This window comes from Gordionus sp. m RMFG-2023, chromosome 1 (assembly GCF_954871325.1).
Source record: "Gordionus sp. m RMFG-2023 chromosome 1, tfGorSpeb1-WG-v2, whole genome shotgun sequence".
Lineage (NCBI taxonomy): Eukaryota > Metazoa > Nematomorpha > Gordioida > Chordodea > Parachordodidae > Gordionus > Gordionus sp. m RMFG-2023.
This window is the reverse complement of record NC_088775.1, coordinates 67,050,816-67,068,705: the sequence shown is the minus strand read 5'-3', so window position 1 is coordinate 67,068,705 and position 17,890 is coordinate 67,050,816. Positions and strand designations below refer to the sequence as shown.

Genomic DNA, 17,890 nt, shown 5'->3' with positions numbered 1-17,890 from the left:
TGATTATTTTAGCTTTAAAATTTTATATATGTTAATAATCCATCTAATGATGTAGTTAAATTATTTAAAAAAAAGTTCAATGATATATATTTATGTCAAATAATTTTTATTTAAAATATAATTCTATTTTACCTCTGCTCCGGTGGTACGGATATAGTCGAATACCTTGGCCTTTATGGCTTCGGCATTCCTAAGGCTTTATTTCTCGAATCAAAAATATACACAGCGAATAATCGAGAGAAAACAATAATAATAACAGACAAATATATGTGTGCTATTTATATAAATAAATAAAGGGGATGATTCGTTCTTGGAGATTTGTTGTTATTGATTCTTGCTGTTGATTTATGATTCGGGCCATAAATTAGTAAGTCGGCTGACGTAATGCTAATCTCCCAGTTGTAAGTGGTTGTTGAGGTGTTACTTGGGGATATTAACAGTCCTGAAATTAGAGATGGTGTAGTATCCGAACCTAGTTGACCGATCGATATGATTGTTACTTGACCGAACAGGGATTCTTCCTGGTCTTGCAGCAAGACTGGCGCTTGCAGAATTGGGCCTTCAGAGAGTTCCAAGTGCTCCCTTTGGGCCATCCATATCCTCGATGGCTCGTCCGCAGGGTTCTCGTTAGTTGGGACCCATTGAATGTTTTGGGCTAACGCGGAGAATTGTAATCTTATTTTAAAATTTGCGTTAGCACGATCTCTATTGACGGAGTCCCTGTTCGGTCAAGAAACAATCATCGATCGGTCAACTGGGCTCGCTACACCATCTCTAATTTCAGGACTGTCAATACCCCCAAGTAACACGTCAACAACCACTTACAACTGGGAGATTAGCATTACGTCAGCCGACTTACTAATTTAAGGCCCGAATCAAAAATCAACAGCACCAATCAATAACAACAAATCTTCAAGAACGAATTATCCCCTTTATTTATTTATATAAATAGCACATACATCTATTTGTTAGTTATTATTATTGTTTTCTCTCGATTATTCGCTGTATATATTTTTGATTCGAGAAATAAAGCCTTAGGAATGCCGAAGCCATAAAGGCCAAGGCATTCGACTATATCCGTATTTTCCTAGGGGAAAATATGATCAGGATATAGTTGCGAAGCGGGTAAGTTAGGTAATGCAATGGACCCCACCTGGGGCATACCAGAATTATCGTCGTTGCTGAAAATTGAGTTCTCTAGCTCCGAGACGATAGATATCAGTGCATCGCTGTTACTGTTGCTGTCAGACGAACACGACGTATTTGTGGCATCCGGGATTCCTCGGACATGAAAGACGGCATGTCCGAGTCTACGTCCGCATTGTAACTGGCTGGGGGCAGATCCGGGGCAGGATTATTATTGCTATAGGTATTCTCGCTACCGGAATCTGCCTAGTTATCATTATCATCAGGGGATCACAGCTGATGCCTCAGTTCCCTAAGGTATTTGTTAACCCTTTTAAGCCAGTCTGGGAACTGCGCTGGCTCCCCTCGGGCCTGTGTACAGTGGCCCGGACGAGTATCTCCTGCAGATATTTGTGGTGGCAGCCCTAAAAAGGGCTGTTGGGTATTGGGTGGCCCAAAAAAGGGACTTTGCGTATTAGGGGGCAGGAAGGGGAAGAAGAAGACAGAAAGGAAGAAGGTGAAGAAAGATCAGGCTCGCTATTTCCTCTTCTTACCCCTGGTGGAGGGCGGGTCCTTATTTTCAGGCCTCCTGCGATATGTGGTGGAAGGGGCCCCGTGACCCCTATCGCGAAAGGACCGTCCTTCGTGAACGACCTTGCTCTTCTCCGCAAAAGAATTTCTCCTGATATGAGAGATCATTTGTCCTTGCCGTTGACCAATTCCAATGGATGGCGAGCGCGAGTACTCGGATCCTTTTGGTCATGACCTCAATCAACCGCGGGTCTGATTCTTGATTTCATGCCTGTTCCTGTCTTTGGCCTTGCACCGTGGCTCCGCCAAGTCTTGATTGAGACCGGCCCAAACTTTTCTGAGCCTAGAATATTTCTCCTAGGTGTTTAATGGCGGTGGAGGTACTCTTGGGGGCGGCGATGTCAGTGGTCTGATCTCGCGCCGAATGGGGGTTGAGGTGGCGCTTCTGTGCCCAGAAGGTGAATGGCGACGTTGTTTGCTTCTGTCCACTCTAGACGATAGGGCAACCATTTGAACAGAAATTGCCTGCATGGCAGCCATCATCGCTGCCATACCAGGGTCGGACGGTGTTGCCACCAGAGAATTGTTGGCCGTAAGCTCGTCCAACGCCGGACCTAGAATATCGGGGGCTCCGGCGGCTGTGTGTCCAGGTTGGCTAGCATGTCGAGGTGGTCGCACCATTGAAAAATATACACAGCGAATAATCGAGAAAAAACAATAATAATAACAAACAAATAGATGTTTGTGCTATTTATATAAATAAATAAAGGGGGGATTATTCAATTTCACAGATTTAGTTAATTTAAATAATATTTTATTTGAAAAATTTATAAAAAATTATGAGCTAATACATTATTTAGAAAATTTCCCCAACCCTGAGTATAGTCTTTATGACTTAAGTTATGACAACTTATCAAAAATCTAGTTAGATTCGGAATCTCTAAATCTAAAATAATATAAGTAATATTCATTTTACCGGAAATATATTCCAGCATGTGTATATTACCTACCCTATTATGAATTTCAGGTAATTTTGTCAAGAACTTTTGTTTATTTTATTTCATAAAAAAATATATATGTAATTAAGTGTAGTTTAAAGGTTCACGGAAAAATTGCCTGAAAACCGTAAGGTGGGTCTGAGTACTCTACACAGCCTACATTTTTGATTATATTTTTCATATTTGAAATATGCTTTGTCTCGTAAAAAATTTAAAAATGAGAAATTCCGATTCCAAATTCCAGAAAAACGTACGACGCATATATTTATAATGGCGCATGCGCAACATATGGTCCTTAATGCAAAATAAAAAATATATAAGACACGCATCTATTGTTTATCATATTTACTCAATGTTTAACGAGGATAATGAAATGTAAAATTAATTTTATAAATTTTTGAGAGATATAATATTTTTATATCTACAAATTAGAGAAGACCAATATATTTTTAAATAAATATATGTCAAAATATATATATATAATCCTTAGTTAGGTTAGAAAAATGTATCAGGAAGCTTAACAATTCGCAGATTCTATGCCACAAAAGTTTTACATCCAAAGAAGAATTAGTAAAAGAATGTAAAGCCGCTAAGTCTAAATTGCAAGAAACGGAAAACTTTAAACTGCTTTTATCTGAAGGTCAAAAATCATTGAGGGACAAAGATAAGCTGATATCGGTACTCAAAGGTAAAATCTTTGAATTTATTTAATGATATATATTTGAATTAAACTACTAAGTCTGCATGCCCCGAACGGGCTAGACAAAAATATTATCGGGTTGGGTAACTTATGAAAATATTTTTATGGGCCAAACCAGTCAGGAATTTATCAATTTTTTTTGGCAAATTTAAAATCTTAATAGGACAATTTATTCCGAGCATGTACAAATTGTCAATTGCTTATTTATTGGATTATTAAAAATATATATTTATAATTCAACTATTTTAAGAATTTATTAATGGCAAAAAGGCAACGCTTTATTATAAATTTATTGTTTTACTTTTTATAGTTTTATTTTGTAACTGGCCTATCCCCCATCCTTCCTGCTTGCCGCCTGCAGGTCTACAATACTTAAAATATCTGCATAAATATTTTATTGATCGATAATAGAAGGAAATTAATCAATAAAATAAACTGTCATATTTTTATATCATGGCTGCCCTCTTTACCCCACCTCAAACCTTCGTTGACAGGCCGGGCATCGTGATTGGAACCTTTTAGATCATAAATTATTTAAAAAATATCATGTAGGATTATTATTGATCATTCATACGAATAAAATAAATTAAACCATATGTATAATTCCATACCAAATAGATAATTTTTTGGCCCAACTTTTTTAATTTGGATAAAATTTTGCATACTGAGTGAAGTGAACCTCATTATAAAGCATGGATCCAAAATTTTAGCCTCCAAATACAATAGTTTCGATATCAATGGTCAAAAGTGCCAAAAATGACCTTAGTTAAAAAAATAAAAATTATAAGCATTTTGTAACTCTATTAAAAGCCTTTATTATATATTAAGGATTTATATAAAAATAATAATCTTGCTGTTTTTATTTAAGTTATTAATTAATTTTGAACATGAAAGCTCCGAATTTCTTTGAATTTAGTATTTTATTATTCATTTATATAATCTATATGTAAGAAAAATTTAAATTGGGGCAGCCATGGGTTTTTTAATTATTACGATTTAAAAACAATAAATGAATATTTATTTCATAAATAGATGGCGCTTCTGTATAAAATAACGCATTTTGTTAAAATGATTTTTTTTGGTAGTTTTCATTTTAAATATAAATAATAAGATTTTCCAGCATTATTATTATGTAGTGCTATAGTGTTGTTAATTGGTTGGTTGTGTATAACCCTGATCCGGGGTTTGGGTCTAAAAATCGACTAAACCAGCTATTAGCACGACCCCCTATCACAGACCCGGGGTTTAGAATCGGGGTTCAGGTGAATAATGTTATTCCAAATAGTTCAAATAAAAAATATTTACCAAGAATATAGAAACAGTAGAATGCAATGAAATTTTCTGAGGTTATATAATAAAGCGCTGCAGGCAACTTAGCTTAGGGTTAGAAAAATTTTAATTGAAACCACCTAGGGATTAAGTTGGTTAGCCGAGCGATTATTTCCGGCTATACCATCCTAGTTCAGAATTAGATACGAACTTTCTGGCCGGATTTGTTTAATTTCATCGCTATTTTTTAAACAATTGATTTTTTTCCTAATTTTAGAAATATCTTAACAAGTACATTTGATAACATTAGTTCCGAAATTCGGCATGATTGAGCTTGAATGGGATATTTAGAATACTTTTGGATCTTTTTTATTTAGGGGGGGGGGTGGTATAAACAAGCGTATTTTTGTCCTGCCTATTCTGAAGTCAGAATATATAAAATCTTCATATTACACTTCAAAGTTTGTATAATTGCTATAATTGGATAATGGCTAAATACAAGCTAACTCTGCTCAATCTTCAGGCGCTTGCCTAAGAAAATCCGTTAACATTGAGGCGTTTTAATTTATATTAAATTCTTTCAAATCTGAGCCTCTATCTTTTTAAGAATGACCCCGAAAAGCCTGAGTGATAGTTTTAGGCTAAAACACTTGGTCTAGCTATTTTTTAGCCGGTTAAAAATATATTTGGTTTGAAGAAGTTTAAAATTAGAATTGTAAAATTTTTTAAAAAAATAATCTTATTCTCAAGATTTTCTTTCAATTTTTTAAAAGTAAATGTGTTATTTTAATTATTTTTGTAAACAAAATATTTATATCTGAATTTTATTCAATCACCACACTGAAAAATAATAATTAATAACTTTAACTTCAAAAAATAATAAAAAACGAAAATTATTTTGGAAAAAATTTTCTATATAAATAATAACTTTTAAAAAAAAATTAATAAACAACTTCAAAAATATTAAAAAAACGCATGTTGATTGTAGACGATAATTATGGCAAAAAGTAACAGGCGTTTTTTTTCTATATTTTGAAGTTGTTTATTAATTATTTCATTTAAGTTATTTATATAGAAAATTTTTTTTAAAAATAATTTTCGTTTTTTAAATATTTTTGAAGTTAAGTTTATTAATTATTATTTTTCAGTGCTGTGATTGTGAATGAATGAACCCCATTCAGATAAAAATATTTTGTTTACAAAAATAATTAAAATAACACATTTACTTTTTAATTTTTTTTGAATTTTACAACAATTTAGTTTTAAACTTCTTCAAACCAAATATATTTTTAGCCGGCTAAAAAATGGCTAGACCAAATCTTTTAGCCTAAAACTATCAGGCTTTTCGTTATTCTTAAAAAGATAGAAACTCAGTTTTGAAAGAAATTAATATAAATTAAAATGCCTCAATGTTTTTTCTTCGGCTAGCACCTGAAGTTTGAGCTGAGTTAGCATGTATTTAGCCATTACCCAATTATAGCAATTATGCAAACTTTATAAAAAGTGTAAATTAAAGATTTTATATATTTTAACTAGTGTTATAAATGAAGTTCGTTTTTTTAAAAAAAATGATGAACGGCGTTCCTTTTATTTTTGACGAACTTTGAACATGAACGCGTTCCTTTTTTATGACGAACGCGTTCGAATTTAATGTTCTTTCAATTTTAAATACACTTTTTATTTTTTTTTATTTGAAAAATTTAATATTTATCTGAATTTTTTCAGATAAAGTCTTATATTTTATAATCAGTTTACCTTTTTCACATTTCAATTTTTTTGACACGCCATTATTATAGTTTTATAGTTTATTAATTTTAATATTATTGTTATTTTAATTTAATAGATTAGCATAACCGTGGATATTATTATTTCATCATCATCTGATTCTGAAAATTTAAAATCAGATGAATTAACATTACCATAACCCAAATTTGATAATTATTTACAGTTTCATCCTATATTGAAGGAACTAATTCAATACTTACCAAATGTAAAATGTGCTTAAAAACTATTTTACCAGTTTCAAAATCTTCAAGTTTCAATTTAAAACGAAATTTAGGTGTAATATTAATTATTTCATTTTATATAATATAACTATGTAAAATCATTAAATTTGAAGAAAAAATTGCATTTGGAAATTTTACCCCAACAGTAAAGATAGTTATTTTAAAATTTAAAAAATTAGTGACCTAAAATATGGTAAACTACTGAGACGCAGTATTAAATGGGATTAATAAAAGGTATTAAACCTATCACTATCAAATTAATTACATATATTTTATCTTTTTAAACATTTGAACATATATATGATAATCAATATGTTCTTTCTGCAATTATGCATCCACTATTCAAGCTTCAATAGCCATGGAAAAAACTTCCACATAACGAACCTATAAAAAATTAACTTATAGAGTATAGAGTCGAAAAAATGCATTGAATACCCTAGAAATGATTATGCAATAACTGTTAATTTTGAGATATCCTTTTTTTGAAGAGGAAGTAGAGGATGGATTGGAGGAGGATAACTTATCTCAATTTTTGAAGCAAAGGACAAAACAATAAAAGTTTTTAATAAATTTCCCACGTTAAAAGAGTTGAGTATAATACCGCGATCCCCTCATCTGTCCCTGTAGAGCGCGTTTTTAATTTAGCTAATGCCGTATTTACTGCCAAACGTTCCTATCTATCAGATAAAAATTTTGAAAAACAATTGTTATTAAATTAATACGAAAAATTTTTTGTAAATAAAAAATCTTTTTATTCACTATTTTATTTATAATTATATTAACAAAATAAAACTATATTATTTTTTAACATGGCTGATTATTGTGTTAAAAAATATAAGACATTTATTTATATTAGATTTAATTTTTAAAAAATTTACCATAAAATTTTGAACGAACGTAAACACGTTCCTTTTTTTTGAAAATGAACGTGAACGCGTTCGCTTTTTGTTTATGAACGTTGGTCGATTTTTTTAGAAATGTTTAAAGCACTAACTTGTTTAAAAAATAGCGATGAAATTAAACAAATCCGGCCAGAAAGTTTATCTAATTCTGAACTAGAATGGTATGGCCGGAAATAATCGCTCAGCTAACTAACATAATAACTCATTTTAATCCTATTTTTTTGGTATTTCTAAGTCCTAGGCCCCGATTAAATTTTTTTTAACTCTAAGCTGAGTTGCCTACAGAGCTTTACTATCTAACCTCAGAAAATGCCATTGAATTTTGCTGTTTCTATATAGGTAAATATTTTTTATTCGAATTATTTGGAATAACATTATTCATCTGAACAACAGGCTGAGCCCCGGGTTTGTGCTCAGAGCAGGCCTGAGCACAAAATTGGGTAGTAAATTTTACGACCAAGCACTCGTTAAGTCTGAAAAAAGGAACGCGGTACCGTTACTCGTTGCTTTTAAAAAAGGAACGCGCGTTACTGACTATTTTAAAAAAGTAACGGGTTACTCGTTATTTAAAAAATTAAATATATATAAAAAATATTTATTTTTTTTCCTACATTATATAATATATATAAAATTATGCAAAAATAATATATTATATATAAGATAACATGTTTGTGTAACAATTTTTTATTTATTTTTTAGCAACAATTGATTTTCAAAATTTTGATCAGACAAACAAGAGCGCTTAGTGCTCAACACAGCTTTCGCCGTGCTAGATAAGCGTTCAATTGGCGCAGAGGATGGAGAGTTGTATTATATTTAATAAATAAAAATTTTATTTCGGGGAATTTATTAAAAATATTTGAAGAATTATCTTTATTTTGAAAAGGCTTAATAGGTCATCTTCACAAGGATCTTCATTCATTTCCTCATCAAATTTTTTTTTATCTTTATCAGAAAATATTCTGGTATGTGTTTTGGATAAAGGAATTAAGTTTGCTCTTTCTTTATCAAGATCATTTCTCAAACTCGAAATAACTTCTAGCATTCTTCCTTTGTTGTCTAATTTTATCCAGGGCCAATACAATTTAAATAACGGGTGAATTATTGTAGTATATATTCATCTTTTTATATGTGTCTGAATCTATTAAAAATAAAAGATAATCAAAATATAAATTGTAAGCAAAATTTACTGTAAAATTTTATCTATACCTTCCAGGATTTAATTAATAAGCGGCTTACAAAACTTGAAATTATTTAAAGCCATTTTTTAAAGTTTTAATATTATAATAGTTATCATGAGAATGAGACATCCCAAATGCATTTTTTCTTTGTTCTCTAAAATTGAAGAGCTGTAGCAATCTGTTCTATAACCTATAAAATATACATATACTATTTCTCAATTAACACTAATCATACAATATTCATCCATGAACGACTAAAATCTCTAATTCAGATTTATCATAAGATTCGTCAAATTTTTGGCAATTCTCCTTAATAAAACTATTCTATTCACGGAGTTATAAAAAGAGTTCCATCTTGTTATAACCGGTTTAATCAGATATTCCCATGTTTTCCTTAAAAATGGCTGCACAGTTTGAAGATTGCCCATGTTTATTCCACAATACTTACACTCAGAAAATGTAATTTTTGAAGTGAGTTTTAATAGGACATCGTTAACTGCCTTTTCAATGTCAACACTTGCAATGAGGTTTAAAGTGTGTATTGAACAGGGATGATGCTTAGATAAGTATACAATACTATCATTAGTATTTTGATTTTTAAATAGATCAAATAATGGCAGAGGAACTATTTCATCCGATTCCATTCCTTGTTTATATACTCTAATAAATTTTTATAAATATATTAATTTTTTACACGAATGCTTTTATATAATTTCTAGCATCGTTGGTAATGCATTCGGTCACTTTATTTTGTATCTTATATGTCCTAAAATTTTCAAAGATTATTTTTACTAGATAATAAATGTGCGTTTTTGGTTTAGCATTTTACAAGCTATGCTGGCTGAAATGAACTTTTTAAAAGACAATATTATCAGTCTATAATATATATATATATTATATACCGATGATAAGCTGACTAAGAATCCACAGTTGTACAGAAAATTTTTGGGATAATAAATCCACTAATTTCTTTGCCATGGTGTCATATGCTTTGTTAATTTTTTACAAGGGTAGGCCTAGGCATCACATTTTTAGTTGGCTTCATTTTTTGATAATATTAATAAATGCAGTGCTTTCTACAATTGAATATGGTTGTAATTCTTCAAATACAAAATTAAAAACGAATTCATCAAAGCTGATTTTGCTATTTTTATCTTTGTTATAGATGGATTTTGCATCTCAATGAGTGTGAGTTGATTGGCTTCAATTTTTTTTAATTACTATTCAAATGTTCATTCTCTTTCAATTTTGAGGAGTGTGCAGTCTATAATTTTAATATTAAAATATTAATTATTGAATATTTTATTAAAAATAACTTAGCTTTTTCAATAATTGAAGATAAATTTTTTAAAAATTTAATTGCATTTTTTAATCCCTCACTAAGTTTATTGTCAAGGAAAACATTAAAAAATTGAAATTATGATTAGCAAAGATAATTTTTCAATTACTATTTTTTTTCAGAATTCAGATTTATCATTTAAAAAGGAATTAGGAAAATATATAGGTTCAGTTCTCTAAAACAATATTGCTTTTTTAGTTTTATTCCATATATAATATTTATATTTATTTAAACAAAGTTTTTTAAAATCACTATTTTATTCTTTAAATTTATTAACAATTTGAAGTTAAACCAATACAATACTAAAACAATAAATAGAAGATATTTTTTAAACCCAATATAATATTTTGAACCAATACCAATATTTTGTTAATCTTGGATTTTTAATGTTGGTTCCCAGCTCTATACTATAGTATAGTATAATTTAATTGCTTATATTTTAATTTCATGATTAAGCTTTTCAAAATATTATGAAAGAATACTTCTTTTAATGGTTATTTATAATACCCATTATTTAATATTCTATTATTAAACATATTTAAAATAATATATTAATTCATCTTTTTACCTTCATATGCTTTTTTATGTTTGAACTGCTGGACATTGAGTTTGAATTATTTATGTTGGGACATAATTTACTTTTGCAAAGTGTAGATTTTGTACCCTAAATTTTCTTTATTGGTGTAAAATATGTTTCAAATTGGAGCCAGGGAGGGTTAAATCATCTGAAGAAGTAAGTACTATGGACACAATATTCTTAAAATTAATTATAAAATAGAATAATAATATTAATATTTTCTTTGAATTTTGATTGAATATTAATTAGATTAACATTCGACTGAAAATTTAACGACGAGAATTTAAAATAAAAATGAAGGAATGGTTGTTGGTTGATATGAATAAAAAACTGGGCTTAAATTATTTATATTAAAAAATAAATAAAAGTAATTTTATAGTACAATAAAATATGTTTTTCTTTTTTTAAAAATTTTTTAAGAAAAGATTTAAAGTAACATTTTGCGTTACCGTTACTCAAAAAAGGAACTCCGTTACTTTACAGTACTAATATTATGAAATGAAATTATTTCGCTGCGATTATAATCATTTTTTTTATTGTAAAAAATTTTAATCTAAAAATTATTTTATTTATTTTATAAATATGATAGGAAAATTAAAATTCACGAATGATATTATTTATTTTCGGCTTTTCGAATTAAGTTTTTTTGACACATAGCATTAAAAATATAATTTTTTTTTATTAGTTTTCATCGATTTACCTATAATGCCGTTAAGGTTCATCTCAATATTTTTTTTTGAACTTAATTTTTGTTTAAAATTTTATTAAAATCGGAGCAACCCATTGGTTTTTAGTTATTGTTCTGGGCAAAAGATTCCCAACATTTTTAAAATATTTTTATAATTTATTTTCAGACACGCCTTATTTTAAATTTGTTATTTACAAGTTTTTAACCAATCATTAATTAAGTTAAAACCGCTACATAATAAAGATCTTTTTCATGTTTCTACCTCTGATATCTCTAAAAGTATAATATAGGAGGCTGAAATTTTTCCCATATAGGTAACAAGAACTTTAGTTTGTACACAAAATTCTTTTGAAAAAGAGGGTCAACCGAATCGTGATCTACTTAACATGGAATGACCCATTTAAATACATATAGGCCAGACACTCGGCACGGAACTGGCTTTTAAAACTGTATAATTTTAAAATTGGTCGAAAATTAAAGGAGATTAATTTTACAAAAACCCCGGTCAACTTTTTTATAATAAATTTAAATTATATCAATTAATCAGTTGGAGAATAATAGATCATTTAACAATCATTTACTGCTCATATTTTTAATTTTCATTTGAAACGATTTACAAAATATAGCCAACATTATTTTTTAAAAAAATAACTAAATTAGAAAAATCCGGCCAGGCATAAAAATAGGGCCGGCGTTTTCCAAATTCTTTTTAAAATCAGCCAATTTTTGTGGTCTGATTAATCTAGTGGCATACAAACATATGCTCTATTTATTTTTTTTAAAGAGCGTAATATTTTATTTAAAAAACACAAATTTTTCATTTACAAATTATAATTAAAAATATATATTAAAAAACAAATATATATTAAAAATGAATTAAAAAATATATATGCATAAAAGAGAAATGAGAAAAAAAAATATAAAAAAAGGGTACAAATCACTAGAGAAGAGTGAATGCTTAAAAAATTGGACCGGCAGATTTCCAGGGAAATCTGCTGACGAAGGTAAAATCTTTCACTGGGGTCCCCTGAGATCTGCCTCATTTTTTTCCCAATAGTTTTGATGAAATTGAGAGCATCACTTCCGAACATGCCTAGGGTTGGTAACGATTGGGATAAACACGGTATTGGTGAGGCAAGCATATTTGTTTTTTTTAGGATTTCTGCCTTTTCGATGGCAGAAGATGAGAGGTTGGATTCGGCGGCAAAATCGACATAGGTATAGTCCCAAGCTAGTGGGAGACTATTGGTCCAGGGAATGAGAGATATGCCATCGGGGCGTATGGCGTTTTCTTTTGAGAGGCCCACTGGTTCGAGGATGGATGGAATATTAACTTTTTTAAGAGCAGCTAGGAGGATGTTGTTAATAGATTTATGACGCGGTTGTCGTCCATGGGAGAACTTGCAGTGCAAGGGATGGTTAGCTTTCGATTCGATGGGATGGCCACAGTCCATGCAAATTGAGGGAACCACGGCATTACAGCCAAGGCGGAGGGCTATGGAAATGCATAGCTGTTCGCCGGTCAAGAGAGGTCAAGATTGGAACTGGGGCTATTTCAAAAAAAAAATAATATCGATGATTACATTTTTAACCAGCAATATCGTTGGTACCAAACCTTATTTAATAATTTATGCACATAAAATAAAACCACAATAATTAAAAAAAATTTTTAAATTTCAAGAAAATTTCCAAAACCTTAACATCAATAGCAATAATTTGAAACAAGAAAATGATTACATGAAACAGAAAATCAGGAATTTGCAATCTGAGCTAAATTTGAACAAAGTAAAACTGAAGAGTGTAAAAAAAGGTTTGCTTTTATGTTTTATTTTATAATTATTATTTATTTTTTAGAAAATGAAGTAATTGAAGATCAAACTCAACCACATTCTTTCAAATTTAACGAGAATACGGATATTGGTCGAGAAGACCTTATTACGGTTTTAAATATATTTTTTTAAATATTAAAATTTAGATAATATCTCTACTCAGATTTATGTTTAATAAAAATAAATTCTTGATATTTTGACTGAATGCCAAATTTATCTACTTTTTCATTCATTTTATATTTATTCATATGATTTATTCCTGAGTCCTTTTAATTCACCATTAAAACGCCTTTTTGGTGCCAATGATATGAGAGGAGATACCTCCTTGGCAAAGAAAATGATTTTTTTTTATAAAACAAATGTTAATTGTTTAATTTAATAGCAATTAACTAATAATAAACTATATCCCATGATACTTAAAAATCTATAACAGCAATTATATTCAATTTTTTTAAATAATTAATTTTTGTCAGAGCTTTGAATTGTTAATTTTTATAATAATAATATAGCCCATAAGAGTTGAAGAGCAAGAAGGAGTTTCTTCAAATGGTACATCGGAACGTTTGATTGAAGATTATAAAGAATTAGCTTACCAGGCAAAAATAGTAATTATATATTTCAAAAGAAATGAGATTCAATATGCATGCGAGAGTTAGTAATACTATATTCACTTTTTTTTAAAAATAATGAATTGAATTATATTTAAAAAGTGTAAAGTACCTGATGTTGATATGAATTATATAAAAGCAAATTATTCTGTAAAGTTATTTAACGGTTTTTAAATATTTTAGTTTCAGCTCATTATTTTAAGGCTGCTTTTGAAGCACTTTCTCTCATCTACTATTGCAAGCATTTTAAACGTAGAGTTAGTGAACCAAATCTTATAGTAAGATATTTTTTTCTAAAATAGGATCGATTAATTCATTAACTACATTATAAGTAATCATAGGGTCTATTGCTAGGGTAGCTACGGAGGGCTAAGTTCCATTATTTTTTTTTTATTTTTAGCCCCCTAACATAATTTTGTGGAGAGGCTGAGCCCTCCCTTCAAAAAATTTTATTTCTAAAGTGTTAAAATTGAATCCCTTTCTCTTTATTATTTGGTATAAAGATTAAAATTTTCATTTAGTCAAAAATCTTTTCTATATTTTTATAGCCACAATTTTTTGATATTTTTATTTTTATTATTTTTATATAGATTTTTCTGCTTTATTAAAGTATAGAATGAGGTTCACTACCAACAAGTAATAGTGATAAATAGCTCCATTTTTAGTTTTGAGCCAACTCTGAAGGCTAAACCAATTTTTTTTAAGCCTCGATCGAGGTTTGAACCTAGAGAATAGCTCAATCTTGAAAATGCTCTTGCCTCAAGGCTCAGCGAAGTTTTCTGACGGTTAGGATTTAGCCGATTTAACAAAATTCTAGGCAAAAATACTCCAATTTAAATTTTTTTTAATGTTTAAGTAGAAAATTCAAAATCTTCAAAAAGGTAGGTTGTTAGTTGTTGGGATAAATCAATTTACTTTGAAAATTTTAATAAAGATATTTTTTTATCAAGTTTTTCGGTGTCCTTTTGTCAATTAACCATTTTTATTGATTGTCTGATATTAAAAAAAATCATTACGAGCATGTTGGCAATAATAAAATATTGTTTAAGCAGCGTCTAAGTGACAGAAAATTTATTGGAAGCTGTGACCCCCTTATCCCCTCCTAAAAAGTTTCTCGGCCTTTGGCCACAATATTTAGCCACCTATTATGCTCTAACAACCTCATGATGATCTTAATTAGAAAACTTATAACGAGCCACCATTTATAACCTTAAACAATTAAATTGAACTCCCGTATTCTAAATATAAGCCACGAGAGTGTATAACTTCAAACGGAATACATTTTGTAAAAATTATCAGTTATTTTTATCTTTAATCTACAAATAGTGTTTATTTTTGCTTTATCCTAACCCCCTTCAAAAAAATTGCGAGGCAAATCGCTCCTGCCCCCTCTCTCGAGTAGACACTATACGGGTATTTACAGATGTTGCTAATTCAGAAATTTAACTTTTATTTAAAAATACACCGTTAAACAAATCCACAGTAAGATTCATAGACCAATTTAGAATGACTAGAAAGCATCATGCAGCGTCTAATAGATAACCTTGGAAACGAGGGTTAACTTGAATACATTTTAATAAAATTATCTTTTCATTTTAGATATTCTTTCCGGTATATTATTTATTGGGCCTAAGAACCTAGATGCGATTTTGCGAGAAGCAAATAAAAAGATTCAAATTAAATGAATATGATGGGCTTCGACTATATATCGATGAAGATATTCCTAATGAAAAATTTGAAAAATTCCTTAACTGTGTCTACTGCCGAGTGTGAAAAGTGCTTTTATCTTATGATTTTGATCATGGCAGAGAGTATATAATTTGTCAAATTTAATGTTCATAGATATTAATGAACCTGATATCGGAATGAATTCCAGATCTATGTATCAGAATATGGGAAAGGAGTCATCGTGTGGGAATGAAATCTTTTTAAAGAAAAATACAACCCAAAGATAGCGAAGCATATTTTTATATTTTAATCTATATGGATATTGATGCTATTAAATTTGTTACATTTTTCTAAATATAAGATAATTTATTCTCATATTCGTAATTTAAAAAAAATATATTTTTTATTATATAAAAAAACGCCCCCCCCCTCCTTCCCCCGCCAAGTTTTTAAGCAATACACCACTGTATATAATGCAACAGCTGAATTAAATTATTAATATAGATATTTTATCAATGTTGAGTTTATTATTTAAATAATGTACTATATATTTTCATGATTCATAAATCATTACATATAATAATTATTATAAAGCTCCCCAAATCAAAGCATGACAGCTCTCCTTCGCCATTCACTTTTATAAAAATGAACTTACAATATTTCGCCTCCTTTCTCATGCCCAATGTTAACGAATTGCATTCACCACGCCAATTATCTCAGCATATTTTCAAACTTTTTATCATCTCTTTCTTTGTCCTGATCTTGGCTATGTTATTATTTATTACGCTTAAGGCATGATAACCATTTTAGCATGATACTTATGGCATGTTATGTAAGTTTAAAAATAATATTAATTAAATGAAATACCTTTACATTAAGATAAGTTTAATTATTTATTTGGCATGTGTATATTCTTTTTCTTTTGAAGTAATACGCAAACGAAATATTTATTTTAGTTATAAAAAGAAATTACCTGATATCTTTGCTATATATAAGTATAAATTCTATATTTTCATTAAATAATTAAAGCTCTCTGTATGCTCGTTAATCCCTATACTTGTATTATTATGGTCAATATTTTTGGCATTATATCACAAGATTTCCAAGTTTACTGCCACAATTGAATGATTTCCTGTTATAATTATATAAAAAAAACTTGTTGAATTTTAACATCATTTTGTAACTTTTTCCAAAATTCAATTTTTTTAAATATTTTTTGTTGTATTCAAGCTCAATATTTTATATAATGTGATCATTACTACTATAAATATATATTTATTATTTCTTTTAGATATGTTTTATATAATGCTTAATTCATATTTCATACCATATTGTCCTTTACAATATAATAATTTTATCAAATTAAAATAAATTCACGAGTATATCATAATTACAAAAAAGAAATGTTTTTAAAATTGTATATATAAACCAGGGCCGTAGCCAGGAATTTTTACTTAGGGGGGCCAAGTGCTTACTTGGGGGGGGGGCACTATTTTTTTAAAATTAAACAAGAAATTTTTTCCTATTTTTATTAAAAATTTAATAACAAAATAATACTATAATATGAATATACAAAACAAAATAATACTATAATATGCATATACAAAACAGAATATTACTATAATAGAATACGACGATTTTTATTTTTAAATTTTAATATAAATGAACTAAAAGATAAATTCTTTCTTTTTTCATACGCCATTAATACTAAATTTTGTTTACGTTTATCCTTCATAGACTCTCTATTGCTCGATAAAACTCTCTTTAATGTAGAGAACGAGGCCTCACAAGAAGCCATTTACTGCTGCTTTATATAATTATTTAAATGCATGATTATATTTTTTTTTATACATTATATGTAAGATATTTTCAAAATTATATTTTCTTTAGCTTCTAAAGCTAGCAATTCTTTTGCTATCTTCATTTCATGATGTAGTGTTTCCAATGGGGCCATTTTATCTGATAAAAAATAATCAGGGTCAAGGGGGGGGGGCAATATTAAAAGATTAAAATCATCTTCTGTAAATCGGTCTAATCAGTTTCTGAAATTTCTGATGTAGTATTACTAGTAGTTTGTAGAGGTGATGTTGCTTGAAATTTGTTTAACTTTAACTTAAAATAAGAGTTAATAACTGATTGTTTCTTCATAATTTTAAAATAAACGCTGTAAAATAAAATAACTGGTTATATATTATAATATAAATGTGATACCTATAGAGAATGTTATACACAACAAAAAAAAATAAAAAAAAATGAATGAATGATAATTTAATATTGGGTAAAAATAAAACAGGATAGAAAAAAAAGACATGTTTTTTGAATATTTTTGAATAAATATTCAAAATTTATATTAAAAATATAAAAATAATCAATTCTAAAAAAAAATTTCAAATTGGGGGGGGGGGGGCAGAAAAATTTTTTGGGGCCAAAATTTTTTTCTGGGGGCCAGGTTTGGGGGCCAAAAATTTT

The 17,890-nt window shown here is 28.9% G+C and overlaps 1 protein-coding gene across 3 annotated transcripts in view; it reads left to right on the top strand.

Annotated features, from left to right (window-relative positions):
* The window catches only part of LOC135931440 (sarcolemmal membrane-associated protein-like), a 51,530-nt gene extending 34,812 nt beyond the window's left edge, over window positions 1–16,718 (top strand). Inside the window, exons 14-19 of one of the 3 annotated variants that reach the window (XM_065468551.1) lie at window positions 3,145–3,342; window positions 12,998–13,126; window positions 13,171–13,256; window positions 13,655–13,750; window positions 16,016–16,253; window positions 16,451–16,557. In XM_065468551.1, coding sequence (XP_065324623.1) covers window positions 3,145–3,342; window positions 12,998–13,126; window positions 13,171–13,256; window positions 13,655–13,750; window positions 16,016–16,219 — 713 coding nt within the window. In that variant the 3' untranslated portion in view covers window positions 16,220–16,253; window positions 16,451–16,557. Of the gene's footprint in view, window positions 1–3,144; window positions 3,343–12,997; window positions 13,127–13,168; window positions 13,257–13,654; window positions 13,751–16,015; window positions 16,254–16,450 lie in introns of those variants that run through there. The other 2 variants (XM_065468552.1, XR_010573042.1) reach the window with 2 other exon arrangements.
* Window positions 16,719–17,890: the final 1,172 nt, after the last annotated feature.